General features: G+C 30.6%; 1 protein-coding gene across 4 annotated transcripts in view; it reads right to left on the bottom strand.

Annotated features, from left to right (window-relative positions):
• The window catches only part of LOC130895115 (alpha-tocopherol transfer protein-like), a 27729-nt gene extending 8894 nt beyond the window's left edge, over positions 1–18835 (bottom strand). Inside the window, exons 1-5 of one of the 4 annotated variants that reach the window (XM_057802268.1) lie at positions 18682–18806; positions 13517–13842; positions 12043–12327; positions 9524–9707; positions 8928–9104 (exon numbers count right to left, since the gene is read on the bottom strand). In XM_057802268.1, the coding sequence (XP_057658251.1) occupies positions 8928–9104; positions 9524–9707; positions 12043–12327; positions 13517–13554 (684 nt within the window). In that variant the 5' untranslated portion in view covers positions 13555–13842; positions 18682–18806. Of the gene's footprint in view, positions 1–8927; positions 9105–9523; positions 9708–12042; positions 12328–13516; positions 13843–18681 lie in introns of all 4 variants that reach the window. The other 3 variants (XM_057802271.1, XM_057802270.1, XM_057802269.1) reach the window with 3 other exon arrangements.

The raw sequence follows: 18835 nt of genomic DNA, 5'->3' as shown, positions 1-18835 counted from the left end.
TAATATTGACCTTGATTTCTATTGTTTCCCATCCAGTAGGATTCTTTGGACTAATGAGTATTCCTATTAAAATTTTCTTACAGCAACTATAGTTATTGAAGAAATTCCTGCACATCTTTGTAACAATTGGAACAACTTTGTAGCGAATCGAAATTCCGTCTATACTTTCCAAATACCCCACCAAGTCACTTTACGTAACTCTATTCACATTGAGTTACATGGTTTTTGACAGCTAGATAGACGCCTACGGAGCATGATAGAGCATGAGCATGATAAAGACTTAAAGAAAAGTCGAAACGTCAAAATTTATCTTTCTTTTAAAAACTATAAAAAAAAACTAATTTTAAAACAGAAGATACCTAAAATCAAGAACATTTAGATGCATTATATATATATATATATATATATATATATATATATATATATATATATATATATATATATATATATATATATATATATATATATATATGGCAAAATACGTTGTCATGAAACTTCCTAAGTTTGGGTTTTCAGATGCGATCTTTTCAACTTTTCAACTTCTACCTGAAGTTAACTGTAACTTTGTTATTTTGAATAATGCATATTAATACATTTTTAGAATCTACGTAAAATTTTAGTATGAGTTTGTCTAAAAACTCTTCTCAAAAAATACTTAATACTTTTTGAATTATTAATTTTTTATATATTTATAATTGAATTTATGTTTTTCTGATATTTCATGGTTCGTTAATGCAGTCCTATTTTTTTTATCGTATTGTTGACCTCTTAGTCTATTTTTCTGCTCTATGTAGACAGCGTCACAATTAGTACGAGGCGCTTAATGTATTATATTACTTCTTTTGTTTTTTGGTGTTTTAGACATTAATTTAGTGAAATATTTGGATAATGTCCTTTATGACTTACACTAATATCACATTTACTGAAATAATTCGATAATTGTTGGGAAAATCCTTGTACATATGGTAATGAAAAATTTTTTATGTTTTGATGTTTTGTTTTTTTTTGCTTTTTGAATAGCAAAGCATCTAAATTCAGGATCTGATAGTTGGATGATCTATCAGCCAAACTTATTTTCACTGATCTTTTTTGTGACATAGAAAGACACGAATCGAAGTTTAAATATCTTGAGAACCAATTGGTTTCGTATACCATTCTGTTCCTATGTTATTGTTAATTTTATATAATGTGACATCAAGAAAATGGATTTTATTATTTTGCTCAACCTTGATTGTGAATTGGAGTTTTTTGTTATAAGAATTGAATTTTTTATTTATGTTTTCAATTTTATTCTTTGGTACGGCAGTACTGCAATCATCTACAAATCGGAGAAAGTATGGAATATTTATATCAAGTTTGCTTAGGACAGTTTCCTCAAGATCTTCCATTACCAATTTTGCTATAACATTTAAAATGGAAGCCCCCTTAGCACAACCCTCAATTTGTTTGTATATTCCATTTTCATATTTAAGGTACATTGTTGTAAGTGTGAGCTCTATATCTTGTATTAATTCGCTCTGAGGTATTTCTGTATATTCTCTAATTTTGTTCCATTCTTTTATCAATTGTAAAAAATATATTGATAAAAAATGGGGAACAATGATAAATAAAACATTCAACAAAAAGATAAACAGATACTACAATCAATTTAAAAACAAAACAGAAACAAAACATCAAAACATAAAAAACATTGAAATCTAAAACACCAAAAAACAAAAGAAGTAATATTATATATCAAGTGCCTTGTACTAATTGTGACGCTGTCTACATAGGGCAGGCATCTCAGTATTTAGAAAATAAACTAAGAGATCATTAATACGATAAAAAAGAGAACTGCATTAATGAACTATGAAATATCATAAAAACATAAATTCTAGTTTGATTTTATTCTTATTTAGATATTTATGATGAACGTGATCTATTGATCAAAATAAATATGCAAATTGTCATTGTCTATATCATATTTTGATAAAGACTTAAAGAAAAGTCGAAATGTCAATTTACTTCTATATTTTAAAAATTATTAAACAAAAACTAATTTTGAAACAGAAGAGACCTAAAATCATTTTTTTTAAATCTCTAAAAGATAGATAATAAATGACGTTTCGACACGTAGAAAAAGTGTCATCTCTGCATTGTTTTTCCGGTTACAATACAAAATCTGGATGTGCCGGAAAAGGGGAGAAAAATATCGTAAATTCATTATTAGACGCTAAACATTTGTCAGATTTAGCTAATTTTTTCATAAGAAAGATGCAAGTAAAGATGATATAAAAAAATGTATTACAGTTCAATCAAATCTATTTATAGATTTAAAAATGAGAAAATAACACTGAATTAAGATTTCATAAATATCAATGTTGGCAAACCTCACACTCACACGGCATATTATCAGCATCTGATAACAACAGATTGGGGCTGGAAACAACATCAACGTCGCATTATCCCCGAATTTACAGAATAGGAATTAATTCTGAAAGTATTGCTTAAAACTATTTGCTGCAGCTATGAAACTGGTTGTAACAGTTTAAAACGTGGCTGCCAAAAACATTGTTTAATATCCTCAAATTTATGACCAAACTAGCATGATTCTGAAAATTGTTCCAATTTGGAAAAAAAACCTACGAGGAAGTTAATGGTTCAGATGAAATTGTGGATAAAAAACCAATGGAAAATGAAAATAATATTATAGACGAAGAAGGTGATGGTCTTGAAGGTTTCGAAAATCAACAAGAATTGAAAAGGATTGTCGAATCTAACGACGAAGAAATACCATCAAGGAGACAAAAACTAATGAATAATTTATTAGACTTCAAAATAAGGTATTTATGAATAACAAGAATCACGTTATAAAAAATATTATAACGAATAACGTAATCAGAATGAGGAATCTAAATTCAATAGTACGATTTACATGTACATTTATATTTTATGATATTTTCTATGACATGAATGTAATTAGAATTAAACAAAAACTTTAAAAATTACAACAATCCATTTTTTTTATGAAATTGTACATATTGATTAAAAAAATTTACAAATTTGCGTTTTTTTAGATTTCTCTTTTTTTTCTGAGAACATTTACACTAATAATGTATATATTGTTTTAAACAATCAGAAATGAGAAATTTGCACGAGGCACATCAACTTTTTAAAAAGGTAATATTTTGACCCGAGAATTTTCGATTGAAAATTAAGGCTTTTTTGATATTAAATAAAAGTAAGGTGAAAAAATATTTTAAATCAAATAAAGTACAATGTAGCTGTGTCATAAAAAGGTAAGTTCTCACAAAATTTCGTAGAACAAAATTTATTTTAAAGGATAAAAATAAAGAACCAACAACTTGGTTATTCGAATTTTTCACATAAGTTTTGAGGTTATGTGAAAAAATTGTGAATACAAGATGTAGATTGTTTTATCACCTACAACTTTGCCAATTAACTTTACTGCATAGGACTTGTAGTTTTGCTGGAATTCAAGATAAACCATTTTTTTACCCTTAAAACACACCTCCTCATACTTCTCGAACTCAGGTCGCCCGTAATTCATTTTAATGAAATTCCCCTCCGGTTTCAGTGGGTTTCATAATTCTTTTATTTTTTTTTTTTGGTTTCAAAAATTATCGACCCTGGTCTATTTCATTAAACTCGTAATAGGACATTATGTTCCTGTTAGGACATGTTATCGATAAGACATTGGAGTAAAGAATTTTCACTCTATTTCATAAAATTATCTAGTTTCACAAATACTAGATATGTGTAACGTTTAAACTAAAATTCGAAATCTAGCGCATTAGAAACTATTGCTAAAAACCTGAGTGAATTAACTTATAATATTAGTACGGATTACTCACTTAGAAAAGCAACAAAACGATTATAAGTGTATACTAAATAACCCATCAATTAGGAAGGAAGATGGAAGTTGGACACGAGATAATATGAAAAAAGGAAATAGATTCTCGGAACATTTACTTTACGAACGAACGAAACCAAAATATGCCAATAACAATAAAAAATGCACAAATTCTTTATAATAACAATGGAAACTATTTGGGAATGACCTTAGACTTTGCTGGAGAGTCCACATTAAAAAGGATATGAAAAGAAAGAAGAAACTCCATATACAACAAATTGCTTCTCTACAAACAGAGAGAGAGAGAGAGAAATGCTCTTGTCAAAAAATTGTCAAAATTTTAGACAAACACTTGTAAAAACTAAAAAAAACATAAAAATAACTAAATAAAGATAAAACAAATAAAAATGAAATTTCAATATACAGAAGAAAACCACAATGAGTAACACAATTATAAGTAATAGTAATAAGTAATAAATCATAGTGCCTCTATGACATAAATTACATATTGAAATATGTCAAAATATTTTATTACTCAACAAATTCTCCTCTTAATTGGATACATTTATTACAGCGAACCTGCAACGTCTCTAAACCTTTTAAAAAAATGTTTGTTCTTGCTCTGCAAACCAAACCTCCACAGCTATTATTACCTCCACGTTGGAAGAAAATTTACGATCTTATAAACTTTTTTTCAGTTGAGGAAAGAGATGATAGTCGGACAGATCCAAATCTGGTGAATAAAGGGGGTGTTCTAGTAATTCAAACCATAAATTACGAATTTTTTCAGTCGACGAGTTTTTTGCATGGCAACATGAGATTTGTGTGCGTTGTCCCGCAAAAACAAAACACCTTTGGATAACTTTCCGCGTTTTTTCTCTTTAATTTTTTCCCGTAGAGTGGTCAGTAATGTCAAATAGTAATCTCCAGTTATTGTTCTACCCTTATCCAAAAAATCAATCATGATTACTCCATGGCAATCCCAAAAAACTGAAGCAAAAATTTTTCCAGCAGATTTTTGGACACGAAACTTCTTAGGTCTTGAAGAACCAGAGTGTCACCATTCCATCGATTGTTGCTTTGTTCCTGGATCGTAGAAATGTACCCAAGTCTCATCCATAGTAACAATTCGGTTTAAGAAGTCTACATCGTTTTCAAATCGAGCACAGATCGATCGCGATGCTTCTATCCTTGCACGCTTTTGGTCAACATTCAAACATTTGGGGATCCATTTTGCAGCAATTTTTCTCATGTTCATATTGAAGTGAACTATATGATGATCGCGTTCTTATGAAATATTCAGTGCTTCAGATATCCGTTTCAACCCAATTCACCGGTTTGATAAAATCATGTCATGAACTGCATCGATATTTTCGGGGACTGACACAGAAACTGGCCTTCCCGATCGGCCATTATCTTCAATGGAATATAGTTTTTGACAAGACCAGGCTCACTATAATTATTAATTATAGATATTAGTATATGTTCAGGTTATTTTGTCTGTGTTCAGTTGTGGTGCAATTTTGACAATTGATTTAAAAAAAAAACATATATAGAGTTGACGTCTTTGAGTTGACAGAAAACAGCCAGCGTTTTATTTTTTTTTAATTTTATTTGTAGTTTTTCCACTGCAAGGACTAACAAAACCAATAGGTTATGGGCCCAGAACGTTGTTAAGAAGAATTTGTAATGACAAGGTCAAAAGAGAAAAGTCTCGAAGGAATTTAGAAAAATGACTTACAAATACGCCGATATCGATACTAGAACTGGCTGTTTGGGATCAAAATATTATGCCGAAAAGATAAGTGCTTAGAGGCAATAGATGGTAATCCACCAGACTCAACAATAAGTAGAAAAGAGAAAGATGAATGGGAGTGTAAAGATGCAAAAGCTCAATCTATTATTATTCTGGGTATATCAGATAAACATTTAGATATTATTAAAGAATGCATAACGGCCAAAGAACAAATTGAGACACTTAAAAATGTGTTTGTAAGGAGAAGTTCTTTGACTAAGATGGCATGATGGAGAAAATTATTAACTATGAAAAATGAGGAATTTTAAAAAATGGAAGGCCTATTTTTGAAATTTGATACAACTATAAGAGATCTCAAAGATATGGGATCTATATTAGATGAAGGAGATAAAGTATGTCTTTTATTGTTTGCTTTACCGCCAAAATACAATAGTGTAGCCACTGTTTTGGAATAGAATAGAAAATGTTAAGTTAGATTTCATTAAAGCTAGACTGTTAGATGAAGAACTTAAAAATAATTCACAGTCGGACATTATAGAATCTAGAGATTATAGAATCTAGTTTTAAAACTTCAAATGGGTGCTATAAATGTGGAAGCCAAGAACACTAGTTTTCACAATGTCCTAAGCGAGACAGAGGTAGAGGTGGTTACAGAAGTGGAAGAGAAAGAATAAGAAATAGAGGAAGAGAAAGATCATATACTCAAAATTCAAGGAAAGCTAACGTTATAAGAGAAGAAGAGAAAAAAATGCAACTGTATGCAATAAATTTATGTTGTGAAACAAATGGAAAAATGACAATGATTTTGGATTCTGGAGCAAGTAATCACTTCTTGAAAGAGGAATTAGAAAAGTATATGGTAAATATAAGAAAGCTAGACACGCCCGTAACCATTCATATTGCAAATGGCGACATTTCATAAGCAAATAAAATAGGAACTCTGAAAACAGAAACTCAAGGACAAAAGTTTTGTTTGGAAGGATTGATCGTTCAAAATATGAAACATAATTTATTATCACTTTCGAAAATTACCTCAACGGGTCATACATTTATAGTAGAAAGAGAAAAGATGATTATACAAGGTAAACATTTGCATTTAAAATGTAAAAACAAGTGTTGATACTTGACAAAATAAGACATGAAGATGAGAAATGTAATGTTATATTAGATGAAGATATACGGCACAGAAGACTGGGTCATGCTGGAAAAGATGTTTCAATTCAGTTAGGATTACCAGCAGAAAATAAAATTTGCTCTACATGTATGGAAGGTAAAGGTACAAGATGCCCAATTACTGGTAGAGAAAGAAAATCAATCAAAATTGGCGAATTGATCCACAGCGACGTTTGTGGTCCAATGAAACCTACCGCTTTTGATGGATCGCGACATTTTCAGACCATTATGGGTAATTATTCGCATTTTGTTGTAGTTGAAACTCTCAAAACAAAAAATGAAGCTGATAAATATTTAGTAGATTACATAGTAGAATTGGAAAGGCAAAAAGAAGTAAATGTTAAAGCGATTAGATTAGATAACGGTGGTGAATCCTGCAAGAAGAAAGGGGTTATTTTGAAGTTACAATGCCACATACACCGCAGCAAAATGGAACCGCCGAAAGAATGAATAGAACTATATTAGACAAAATTAGAACAAAAATAATAGATTCCGGTATGCCCAAAGAATTGTGGTGCGAGGCTCAAGACTTCAAGTTATGAATTAAATCGCCTGCCATCTAAAGTATTACCCAGAGGAAGGACACCATCGAAAATATGGAATAAAAGAAATGATTTGACAAAACTTAGAGTTTTTAGATATCGTTCGTAGTACATACCATTACCAAAAGGATATAAACTAGACGCTCGATAATGGAATTTAAAGCGATTAATCAGAATAAAGAAACAAATAAGCAACAGGTGATATGTGAACCAAGAGAGATTATAGAGGAAACTTCAGAAGAAAATTTACAATAATGATATAGGCGAAAATGATGCTACATCAAATTATGATGCTACATCAGATAGTTCAGACAATGAAGATAATACTCAAGAAAATGTTGCATTGCTAGAATTGACATTAATCAGATAAGGTAGAAATGTAAAAAGGCCAGGAGATTTAGAAGATTATGAACAATAAGCGATATATATATATATATATATATATATATATATATATATATATATATATATATATATATATATACCTCAAGGTCTAAAAAGTACAAGTCAATATTTTAAATTAAATAGAGCATTGTACGGACTTCGAAGCTCACAAAATGTTGGAACATTATACTTAGTGCTATATGTAGATGATGCTTTGATTATAGGAAAAGAAGAATTCGTAGATACCTTAATCGGAGATCTTTATAGCGAATTTAAAGTGAAACAAATGAGTAAAGTTCAATCATTCTTAGGAATGCAATTGAATTTATAAAAAAAGGATTAAAAGTACATCAGATCAAAATGATAAAACGACTTTTAAAAGAATTTGAAATGGAAGAAACAAGATCGATTTCGACACCAAGGGAAGTAAATTTTAACGTACCTGAAGATGAAATAATTATAGAAAATAAGTCGTATAGAAGATTAATTTGCAGCCTTATGTACATTTCAATAACTACCAGACCAGGTATATGTCAAAGTGTACCACTACTTAGTCGTTATTTGGATAAACCTACCAACAGCACTTGGAATGCACTCAAGAGAATTTTGCGTTAACTCAACTTTTCATTAGAATATTGTTTATTATTTGGAAAAGGAAATACAGGACTGGTTGCTATGTGTGATTCAGATTGTAGTGGCGAAAGACAATCAAGAAAAAGTGTGAGTGAATTTATAGCTTTTTATAACAAGAATCCCATAGATTGGTTTTCAAGGAAACAAAATTGTGTGGCCATTAGTTGAATGGAAGCAGAATATATTGCCGCAGCATTAGCGGCTCAGGAGTTGTTATTTTAGAAATTTTTTGGCAATAGAAATGTGTAGATTGTTAATACATTTAAATTGAGGGGATTTTACAGCATGCCAACGTCGAAGTTATCCAGCTCCTCGACAATGTCAATTTAGTGAGAAGGCTCAATAGAATCAAGTAGTTTGAGTAAGTGAACTAGTTTAAATGACAGTGTTAATCAAAAGCAAAGTACTGTGCGATTATCTTCTAACACATTAATGGTAATGTTCTCAGCTTATTAGACATTATGATATACTAATGAGTAGGACCTTAGTATTTGAGAATTTACTCTTTGATTGAGCTTTGAAAAAAATTGCTTATTGATCTTCATGATCAGATTTTAATTTCTTAAAAAATGTACAACTTACTTACCATTTCGTATAGCTCTTTTTTCATAAATGGCTTGGAAATCATCAAAAATTTTTCAAAAATGTAATTAGCATTTAGAATGTGAACTTGTCTGAGTTGAATAGGTAGAGCCTCTTGTATATATGCGAAAAAGACTTTGAGTGCATTCAGCTTTATTCTTGTAAGATGCATAATTCCCACCTGAAATGTCAATTTGCATAGTGTAACTACAAATGCAATACAAATATGAAATATAAGAGGTGTATTGTGGTCCGAGAATTGCAATTTTATAGGAGTTGCATTTATCAGTATATCATTTCAAGTGTTTACGCAAGCCATTACCAGATAATGTCTTATAGAATGAAAACTAAAATGCAATGTAGAAAAATCTTCGACCACATGATCAACAGGTAATGTATGTGTAAGAAACTTTGGGAATAACTGTATTCTTAAAAAAATCTTCGACCTCGATAGCTTTATTTTTTAACATTCGTATCTATTGATAAAAATTGAATAAGGAGTTACGCTTAAAATTTAGATGATTATAAAGTACAAAATTAATTTAGACAATACAAGTTTTCCAAATGTGTGTTTGAAATAAATGTTGATTATATACTTACTCCTTTGATGTCAATAATGAAAATCAATCCATCAGGGGGATTTGAATACAAGTAAGCATCGATTATTGCAAAAGCTCTTTTTATTTGCGGTTCGATGCAAAAGTTATAATAGGAAGTGTCTTTCAGTGAACCCAGTGCAATGGCGTAATTTTCTTCAGTTCTATTAGGAAATACTGCTATGTTCCTAAAAAATGGAAATTAATCAGTCAATTCTCATATGAATGGTTATTCGAGATAAATCCTACATAATTTGATTTCTTTTCTATAAGTTTGCAAGTGCCTGTAGCGAATTCTATCAAGTTTTTATTTGCCACAAACATTTCTAATTAAGTTTGTAAGGCCGTGATTAGACGTACATTTCCAAAAAATCTTACATATATTACATATATATACATCTTCAATTTCTTATTTTTTAGACCTTTTGATATATTTGCATTTAAATCTTCTTGATTTTAGGTCTCTTCTGTTTTAAAATTAGTTTTTTTTGATAATATAAAATAAAAGAAATTATAAATAGATATCGTTATCAATTTTCTGTTTCCACTTCTTCAGGGTTGTCGATGTCAATTTTGGGTCTTCTTTTTGGAAGGATATTGTGGAATGTAACAGAAAAGTCATTGAGTTTTTCTGTAGAGGACTTTCCTGCGGAGCTCTTGATTTTCATATTTCTAAACTTACAGCAAGTGTAGAGAACGATGAAGGCAAGTTGAGTGAAATTGTAGTATATGTAAGCCAAGACATATTTTTCTCAACAAACGACTTGTATATGAGTTTGTCCAAAGTTTTTGGAGTATTGGTCCAGCTTGTGTTTTGTTGTCTGTAGGCCGTTCACGTTGATGTAACTAAGCTCCAGCGGTTTCATTTTAAGTATATTTGGACTACAGTCGTAATCAATTGTTACGGGATGAGGTACGTGAGGAATGTTTATCGTTTTTCTGATATTAGCCAGTATTTTGGTAATGCCAACAAAAGCAGAACATTCTGAGTATAACTGTAAAATATAATTTTAATTCACAGTTTATGTTTTGGTTTTTGTGTTCAGGAAACTAATATTAACTAAAAGTTTTCTTCGAGTGTTTGCACATTGAAACCTTGTCCATTAAATGCGTAGTCCTCTTGCAAAAGTTGGTCCTTGAGAAGGCCCTATAGGAAAAAATCACAGAGTATCAGGTCACATGACTGTGCCGGCCATTCAACGAATCGTCGTCGTCTCCCTATACATTCTCCGAAATCAACACAGCGCGTAATGCGACGAAGTTCAATCCTGCATAGGATGACGGATGTTAGCGACTGTTGGATCGTGTCTACGTTAATTTTCGAGCATTTCCAGATAACTTTGCCCTGTTACGTGACCGTTAAAAATTTCCGGCTCAGGAGACCTCTCGCTTGGATATCTGCAGATTTTTCTAGATCGTTGCCCGACTTATACCGACATACCGACCTTTGTGTTATGTTCAATAACTCAATAAACAAATATCATATTAATTTTGTGTGAAGTTATACTTACAATTGTGGAATAGCTTATTATCTGAAAGTTATGTTCCATTAATGAATTGCGGCGTGAGAGGTCGAACGGTATATTTTATTTGCGTTATGCGCAAAAAGTACTCGTTGGTTACTTCGATTGATGAGGAGGACTGCCTTGCATTTAGAAAACTCACAACAAAAGAAATAATAGGTATAGGCAGAATATTTTCACTAATATTCTGGTGATTGAAGAAGACCGGATTGATGGCTAAATGTGACATTTGCTTTAAGGGACAAACGAAATGTTAAAACGATAAATTACAGACATTTCAAAGAAGAGATTAAAAAAGTAGAAGAGAATATGTTACCAAACAATTTTTACACAACTATCGTTACAGACAGCTTAACAATCTACTTGAATAGAGCACAGGTAAAAATATATATGTAAGAACTCCAAAACTATAGTTTCCTGAAATTTCCGGCTCGAAAAAAGCGAAAGGATGTTGAAGGAGATTGAAATAGAATTAGATAACTTTGATGCTATATCGGTACAGTAACAAGATAAAGGTATCCTGAAGATATAACAGTTACGAAAAAAGGCGATCTTTAATTATAATAATTAAAAAATAGTTCAAAAATTATGCTTCTATTAACATATCGCTTGCCTATTTTGAATCTGATTTATGGTTCTTAAGCACAAATTAGGGCTATCATCAGCCTTTGTTGGAAGTCGAGTTCTTCTATTGCTTTCCAGAGGTTGACCCCCTCTTAAAATTCTATGAATGGAGAAATATTTGATGAATTGAATGTTATATCAATAATATTTATAAAGCTAGTAAATGTAGTGATAGAAACAGTGTTCGATGGATAATTAATTTTCCGTGATTCTAGCTTCATTTTGTCAGTGCATCTCAGTTATTGTCTCGTGAAATTCAATTAAACAAACATTAACCTCCTATGAATGTATGGTATAATATGAAAGTGACATAAGCATTGATCATATGATTAAAATTGACTTTCTCATAATTTTATTACAAAATAAATTCACTTACGTCACTGTACAGGTGAACTTATTTTCCTTCATATCGATATCTCTGTTCATGAAGATTTCTGGTGAGGTCGATTTATATTTAAAAAAGTTTTCTATGGTGATTTTTGTTTCATCTAGATTATTTTTACACGCCAATAAAAAGATCACTATTTGTTCATCTGACATTCGAGGAATATTTCGTTTAAATGATAACCAATTTTTTATATCTTCAATATTTGATTTAGTTGTTCGGTTCTCTTTCAAAATATCTTCAGCTTTAAATCCATGCTTAGGTATCGTTGACATTCTTAAAAAAATTAAAAGAAAATGGTTAGTATATGTCAAGTTAATTCAATTACATATTTATGATCAACGATATGTGTAAGAAACTTCCAAAATATGTATAATTCCAATATTAAAATTTGTTCAATTGTCCTTTAGTAAATCATGGTAGGTCAATCAATGAATATCTCGTCCAAAAAACAATTTTTAAATAAGAATCCTACGCAAAGAAACTAATTTATATCGAAAAATTTAAGGAAGAAAGATAAAAAATAACAGTAGTTATTCTTCTTATTCTTCTAGAATTCTTTATTTTGTTATATCAATGTAAATGATAGCAACAATTTATTTTTAGCCAAAAGCGTCTCTCGGTTTAATATTATATTAAAAAATTCACTAAAAAGTAGCATGCTCTTCATGAACAGCTCCCAATCAGAACTAGTGTCATCTTTTTTCTAACGACTGTAATTACCAGTATTGATTGGCACCATTTTTATAATAATGACAAGAATATATTTTTAAAGTGTGGCACTAATTACTGAAGGGTTAGATTTATCAATATTTATCCGAATATCTAATCATTTTCTTAGCGTTTCAAATGATTCTGAGAAATCTTATCCTTTAAATTTTGAATTGTTTTTATATATCGAAAATTTACTTAGTTGGTTTTTGCGTCTCATGAGGGCAATTGACATAACAGAAGAAATAATTTTTTTAATAACTACGTAACCATAATTAGAATAATATGTATATTATAAGAAGGTGCAGATATATTATACATGGTGGTCCTACGAAAAGTTTGCACCTAGCGTTTCTCTTTTTTTGTAATTAAATTCAAAAATACACGTCGATTTTGTTTTTGAAGGGGACAAATTTTAAACATATTTTCGATCTGAACCTTTAACACCCTAGCGGAGATGAGTAATAACCCTAAAATTTTAAATGGAAAGAGGGGTCTGATATATCATTTGAAAAGGTACAAAATTGTCTTTCTGATGATACCCTATTTGTTGAATTTTACTAAAACAGTTAACGCGAAAACGGTTTTAAAGACATTAAGCCGATAATTTTGGTATTAATGAAAAATACAAATAAGTTTTTATTATTACGAGTGAAACAACTGCAATCGTTAGTACATTCCAATGTTTGTTATTTTTACCACGCTTTATAAAAAAAAGTAAACTAGCCGTTAAATTGATTTATTAAAACCTTACATTAACAAAAGTTGAAAATGTGACGCATTTGATACCATACAATATTATAGATTTTGTTCAAATTTACTTCTAACATTTTGTAGCATATCAAGTGTTATGTTTCTGCACTCTGCTGTAATCCGTTGGCGAAGATCTTCTATGGACTCAAACTTCGTGTCAAAACATTTATTTTTTAAGTGTCCCCAAAGAAAAAAGTCTAAAAGCGATAAATCCGGTGACCAGGAAGGCCATTCAATTGGGCCCCTCCTTCCAATCCACCGTCCAGGAAACCAGTCATCTAAGAACTGTCTTACAGGAACCATATAGTGCGGAGGTGCTCCATCATGCTGAAAATGAAGCCGATCAGCGGTATGATTTTGGTCATCTTCAATTATTTGTGTTATTAAAGGATCAATTGTTCTGGAATGGAATAAATCATTTTGTACCGTGAAATTAAAATAACTTGAAAAGTAACCAAACTGAATCAATGAAGAGACTAAATCAAACTTTGTTAAAGTTATGAAACGTTAAAGATATGAAACAAATGAAAGAACAACGGAATAATAAACGTAACAAAATAATCCATCATTTTCACATATTTACAAAATATGTCTTTTCTGGAAACCGTGAAACCGTACGTCTGCTGGGTTTATAGTATATCTTAAAACATCGATTTTCACGTCATATGACCCCTTAAAATGGATTCGTCGCGATGTCGTCGGTTGGCACGAACACTACACTGAATACTTAATTAAAAGAGCAGATATGAGAGAAAACGAAAAATGATTTCTAAGTAATAAAGCTGAAAAAAAATATATTTTTCTATAAATATATAATCAATTTCTATGGAATTTTTGTAAGAAATTAGCACATTTCATAATTTATCATCGGAATGGTAAGTTTATATCAGCCAGGGTGGATTTTTTTCGTTTCTTTCTTTCTTCTCGCATTCGCTTATCTTAGTTTTTTAGAATCTGTCCCTTAAGAAGGTTCAACATCCTACGCCTATGGAATACTATGAATACTTCTAGATATTAGAGAGTAATGAGGATTGATTATTCTCGCATTAGAAAGTGGAGTATTCATGTATAAACTTAGGATTATAACATTAAATGTATCTAAAGTATGGGATTACAAAAAATAATTATTGAAAATTACTCAAAGCGCTATGTATCTTGTAACAGAAGAGAAAAAATAATTTAAAACCAAAATAACATTTCTTCAGTTTGTAATTTATCTCTATTCATTCGTATTCAGATTTGCACTTCAAAATACTAAGTATTACACCAACTAATAATTGTTAACATGCAAATTAGTACAAATGATGTGCCTTTTAGCACTCTAATCAAATATTATAGCTGAAGAAATTTTAATTACAGTTGTTTTTCGATTCGCGAATATTAAGTGTTTGATTTATTGAACAATGTACAGCATTGAGTTTTCTTGCATGCAAATATTTTCAAGTGGTTTATGCTGGGATCCAACTTCCATTTAAACAACGGTTGACAATATCGAAAAAAACGTTAGATTGGATACAGCCGTCGTATATCTTCGTTCATTACACAATATACAATCGTTGTAGATTTTCTCTAATATGTGTTAGAATTATCACATGAGTATTAGAAGAAAAATAGTTGATGTGAATTATATAATAACAGTTGTTAAATGCGAATTCATGTTGATGAATAAAATATAAGTATCAAATAAAAATTTGCGTTTGCGATTATCATGCATAATTTTTAGAATGTATTATTAATTGATCAGTAGTGATGAATATTTCATCATATGTTATTTCAATATATTCTGTATGTAAATGGTATCAGGATTGCAATGTAATATTAACGATTGCGTCTTGATTTTCGGTCTATTTTGAAAGAAAATTAGTTAAAAACCAGGTAAAAATTGACGTTTTGACCTATAGCGGTCTTTACCAAAATATGTCTTATTACTGAAAATTTGAAGAATTATATTAATCAATAGATAACCTACAATATGAATATGAAAATAAAAACCTGTTTCAACCACCAAAAATAATATTTTCTTGGTTATTACATTTCAAAGACATGCACAGCAGCCATCAATTGGCGTCATGTATAGTTTCATTGAAATTTATTAAATAGAGATATGAATTTTACAAACATTGTTATTTTTTATCGTTGACAGTTTTCCTATGTATGTAAATCATTTCTAAAAATTATATTTTCTTTGCATTTGATTCCATTTTTGAACTTTTATAATTGAATGTATGGTTTTTAGATATCTTATGATTTGTTAATGAAGTTCAATGTTTTGTATTGTATCTATGATATTCCAATTTATTTTCTAAATACTGAGATATCTGTAATCAGCGTTACAATTATTACAAGGTACTTGATATATAATATTACTTGTTTTTGGGGTTTTAGATTTCAGTCTAGTGAAATATTTCGATAATATATAACTGTCTTTCATTTTATTTTTTCATTTCATAAATGACTTTCAATCATATCATATTTATTTATTCGATATTTTTTGGAAAAGTCCTTTCACATGTGGTGAGAAAAAATGTTTTACGTTTTGATTTTTGATTTTGCTCTTCAATTGATTATAGTATCTATTCATCTTTTGATTGAATATAAGTTAGTCATCATATTATTCATAATAGGTAGTTTCTTGAAATTTTATGAGGATTTAGTTTACCTATTTCTGTGTCTATGTCTCTCTATTCAATTTCTGATTCCCGAATTCACAACTTTGTAGAACTGTATAATGTAGAACGCGTTGAGGATGATAACAATTCAGAATTCAAAATGCAAGAAAACAATTGTAACTATAATAGTACCTTTGAGTATACCATGAACTCAATCAAAACTACGACAATTTTGATAAGAAGGTCCACTGATAGAATATGACAATTTCATTGTTTCCACGTTTTTTTTTATTGTCAGGTTATATCATGTATACGGGAGTTGCTACTTTAGTTACACTGATTTAAATATGGCAAATATGACATTACCATCATGAAATTTTTTTAGTGATGAACGTACTCAGAACGTGTAGTCACAGATATTTGAAGAATCCATCTTGACCGAAATATGGAATTTAATCGCTAATATTTCCTTGCGATAAATTTTTACGACTTTTGATATAGATTAAACAAAAAGCAGTGTGTCGATCAATTCGCTTCGACTTTTTGGTGATAAAGCACCATCTCGAGTAATCGTGTTTCGCTTCTTTGCCGTGGTCGCTCTTAAATTTTGTGAAGTTCGTCCAAAATCGGCTGTTGTGCTAGAAAATATCGATGCTGTGCGTAAACTGATATTGCAAGATTGTCATGTGACCTACCGTGAGATTGATGCATAATTGGGCATTAGTTCCACTTGCATATATTCAATATTGCATGAACATTTAGCTTTCAAAAAAAATTGTTCGCGTTGGATACCACATAATTTGGCAATCGCTTCTAAAAACAGCTCGTAGCGATTGGTGTAAAGAAATGCTGAAAAAATTGATGGCTCATCTGCCTCACAGTCCTTGTTTGGCACCCAATGATTTCTTCTTATTCGCGCAGAGTAAATATAAATTTTTAGGTCAACGTGTTTCTACATCTGAAGATGCGGTTGATGCGTACAAATCACACGTTTTGGAGGTACCTCAATCGGAATGGACAATTGGTTCAACCGCATGCAAAAGTGTATTGATCTTGATGGAGAATATTTTATAAAACAATAAAGCTATATCCAAATTAAAATATTTGTTTTATTTGTCCATCTGAATTTAATGACGATAAATATATAATGTTTTATGCATATAAATTTTAAAGTGTTTCTGATGGTTTAAATGGAGTAGATTTTTTGGGATTACAATAAATATCTATATATTGACTATATTCAACGCCAATTTTCTCATTCCTTATTTTAAACTAACTCCAAAGAATACCATGTCTAAATTGATATTTGGTCAAACCATTACCAAACTCGGGTATCCTGACGAACATTCTCGTTTTCCTATTTTATACCCTATTAATGGTATTCAAGTAGAAAATAACTTCGAATTTCATTAATTTGACCTTTGTTTATTTTGAAGAAAAATTACAAATATAAAAATGGTGGAACCTAATACGAGGGCCGTTTTATTTTCAACGCCGATAAGCTATAAATAAAAGATAAGTTTTGTACAAAACAATCATTTTATCACCAAAAGTTTGGTACACTTACGTTTAATTTTCGACATAATCACCGAAGAGATTGAGACATTTGTCATATTTGTGGACAAGCTTATCAATACCCTCCTCAAAGAAAGTTGCCGCCGATATAGCCTAACCGTTCAGTAACAATAGAGTCCAAAACAGGCCTTGAAACTTCTGAAATTCTGTAGATAAAGCAGTAATGGTGAATCTGTGGTTTTCTTCAACCATTTTGTCAACTCTTTGAACCAGGTCATCTGAAACGACAGTTTTGCGTCCTTGGCCCTCTTTATCATGTATATCATTACGGCCATCTTTAAACTTTAGACACTATTCACGTATCCTCACTCATGAATTTTTCCCCATACACACGATTCATTCTCCGATGGATTTCTGCAGCACTCTGGCCTTCAGCCTATAGAAAACGAATCACACTTGGCGGGAGCATCAATAATGGCGGACATGTTTACGTGGCTGTAGCACAACGCCGACTGACACCTGCATGTCAACAATGGCAAAATGTGTAGCGCGAGAGTTTCGTAGTCGTCTACAGCGCATGTTCATTTTATTCTGCACGTGTAGCGTCTGGACGGACCGATCTGAGGTTGAAAAAAAACGGCCCTCGTATATAATTAGAATGAACCAAGTATATAGAGAAATTTTTATTTTTATGTTATTTTCGAACTTTTTTATATCATCATTAGTTCTCTGTTTCTACGTTTTCTCCAGACACCATCGCCCATGTTTTTGTTGCATGGTCTTATTTCATCTGAGTCAGCTCTGATTTTAAGCTCTCAAAGCAATTTTTTACTGTCAGTTTTTTTATGGCGATCCTACGGCTCCGATAGCTTGTAAAATTATCTATCTGTCTCATTTTTCACAGATTTGTACAATTTAGACTAACTTTCCAAATTTGCGAGAAAAAGTTGTTCAAGTGATATCAATTTAATTGGTTTTATTCATGAAGCCAATAAATATGAACCTGAAAATTATTCTGAAAAAGTATTCTAGTTGCACTTACCTTATAGAAATATAAATATCAAAAACTTTCAAGATTAAGAACTGCTTTTATAAAACTAACATTTAAACCTTACATCAATGATTTAAATTAACTATTTAGACATATACCTGCAACTTGGGAAGATTTAAATGGAACTTAATTGATTAATTGTTTC

The sequence above is a fragment of the Diorhabda carinulata genome, chromosome 6 (genome assembly GCF_026250575.1).
Source record: "Diorhabda carinulata isolate Delta chromosome 6, icDioCari1.1, whole genome shotgun sequence".
Classification (NCBI taxonomy): Eukaryota; Metazoa; Arthropoda; class Insecta; order Coleoptera; family Chrysomelidae; genus Diorhabda; species Diorhabda carinulata.
This window is presented reverse-complemented; position numbering and strand designations above follow the sequence as displayed.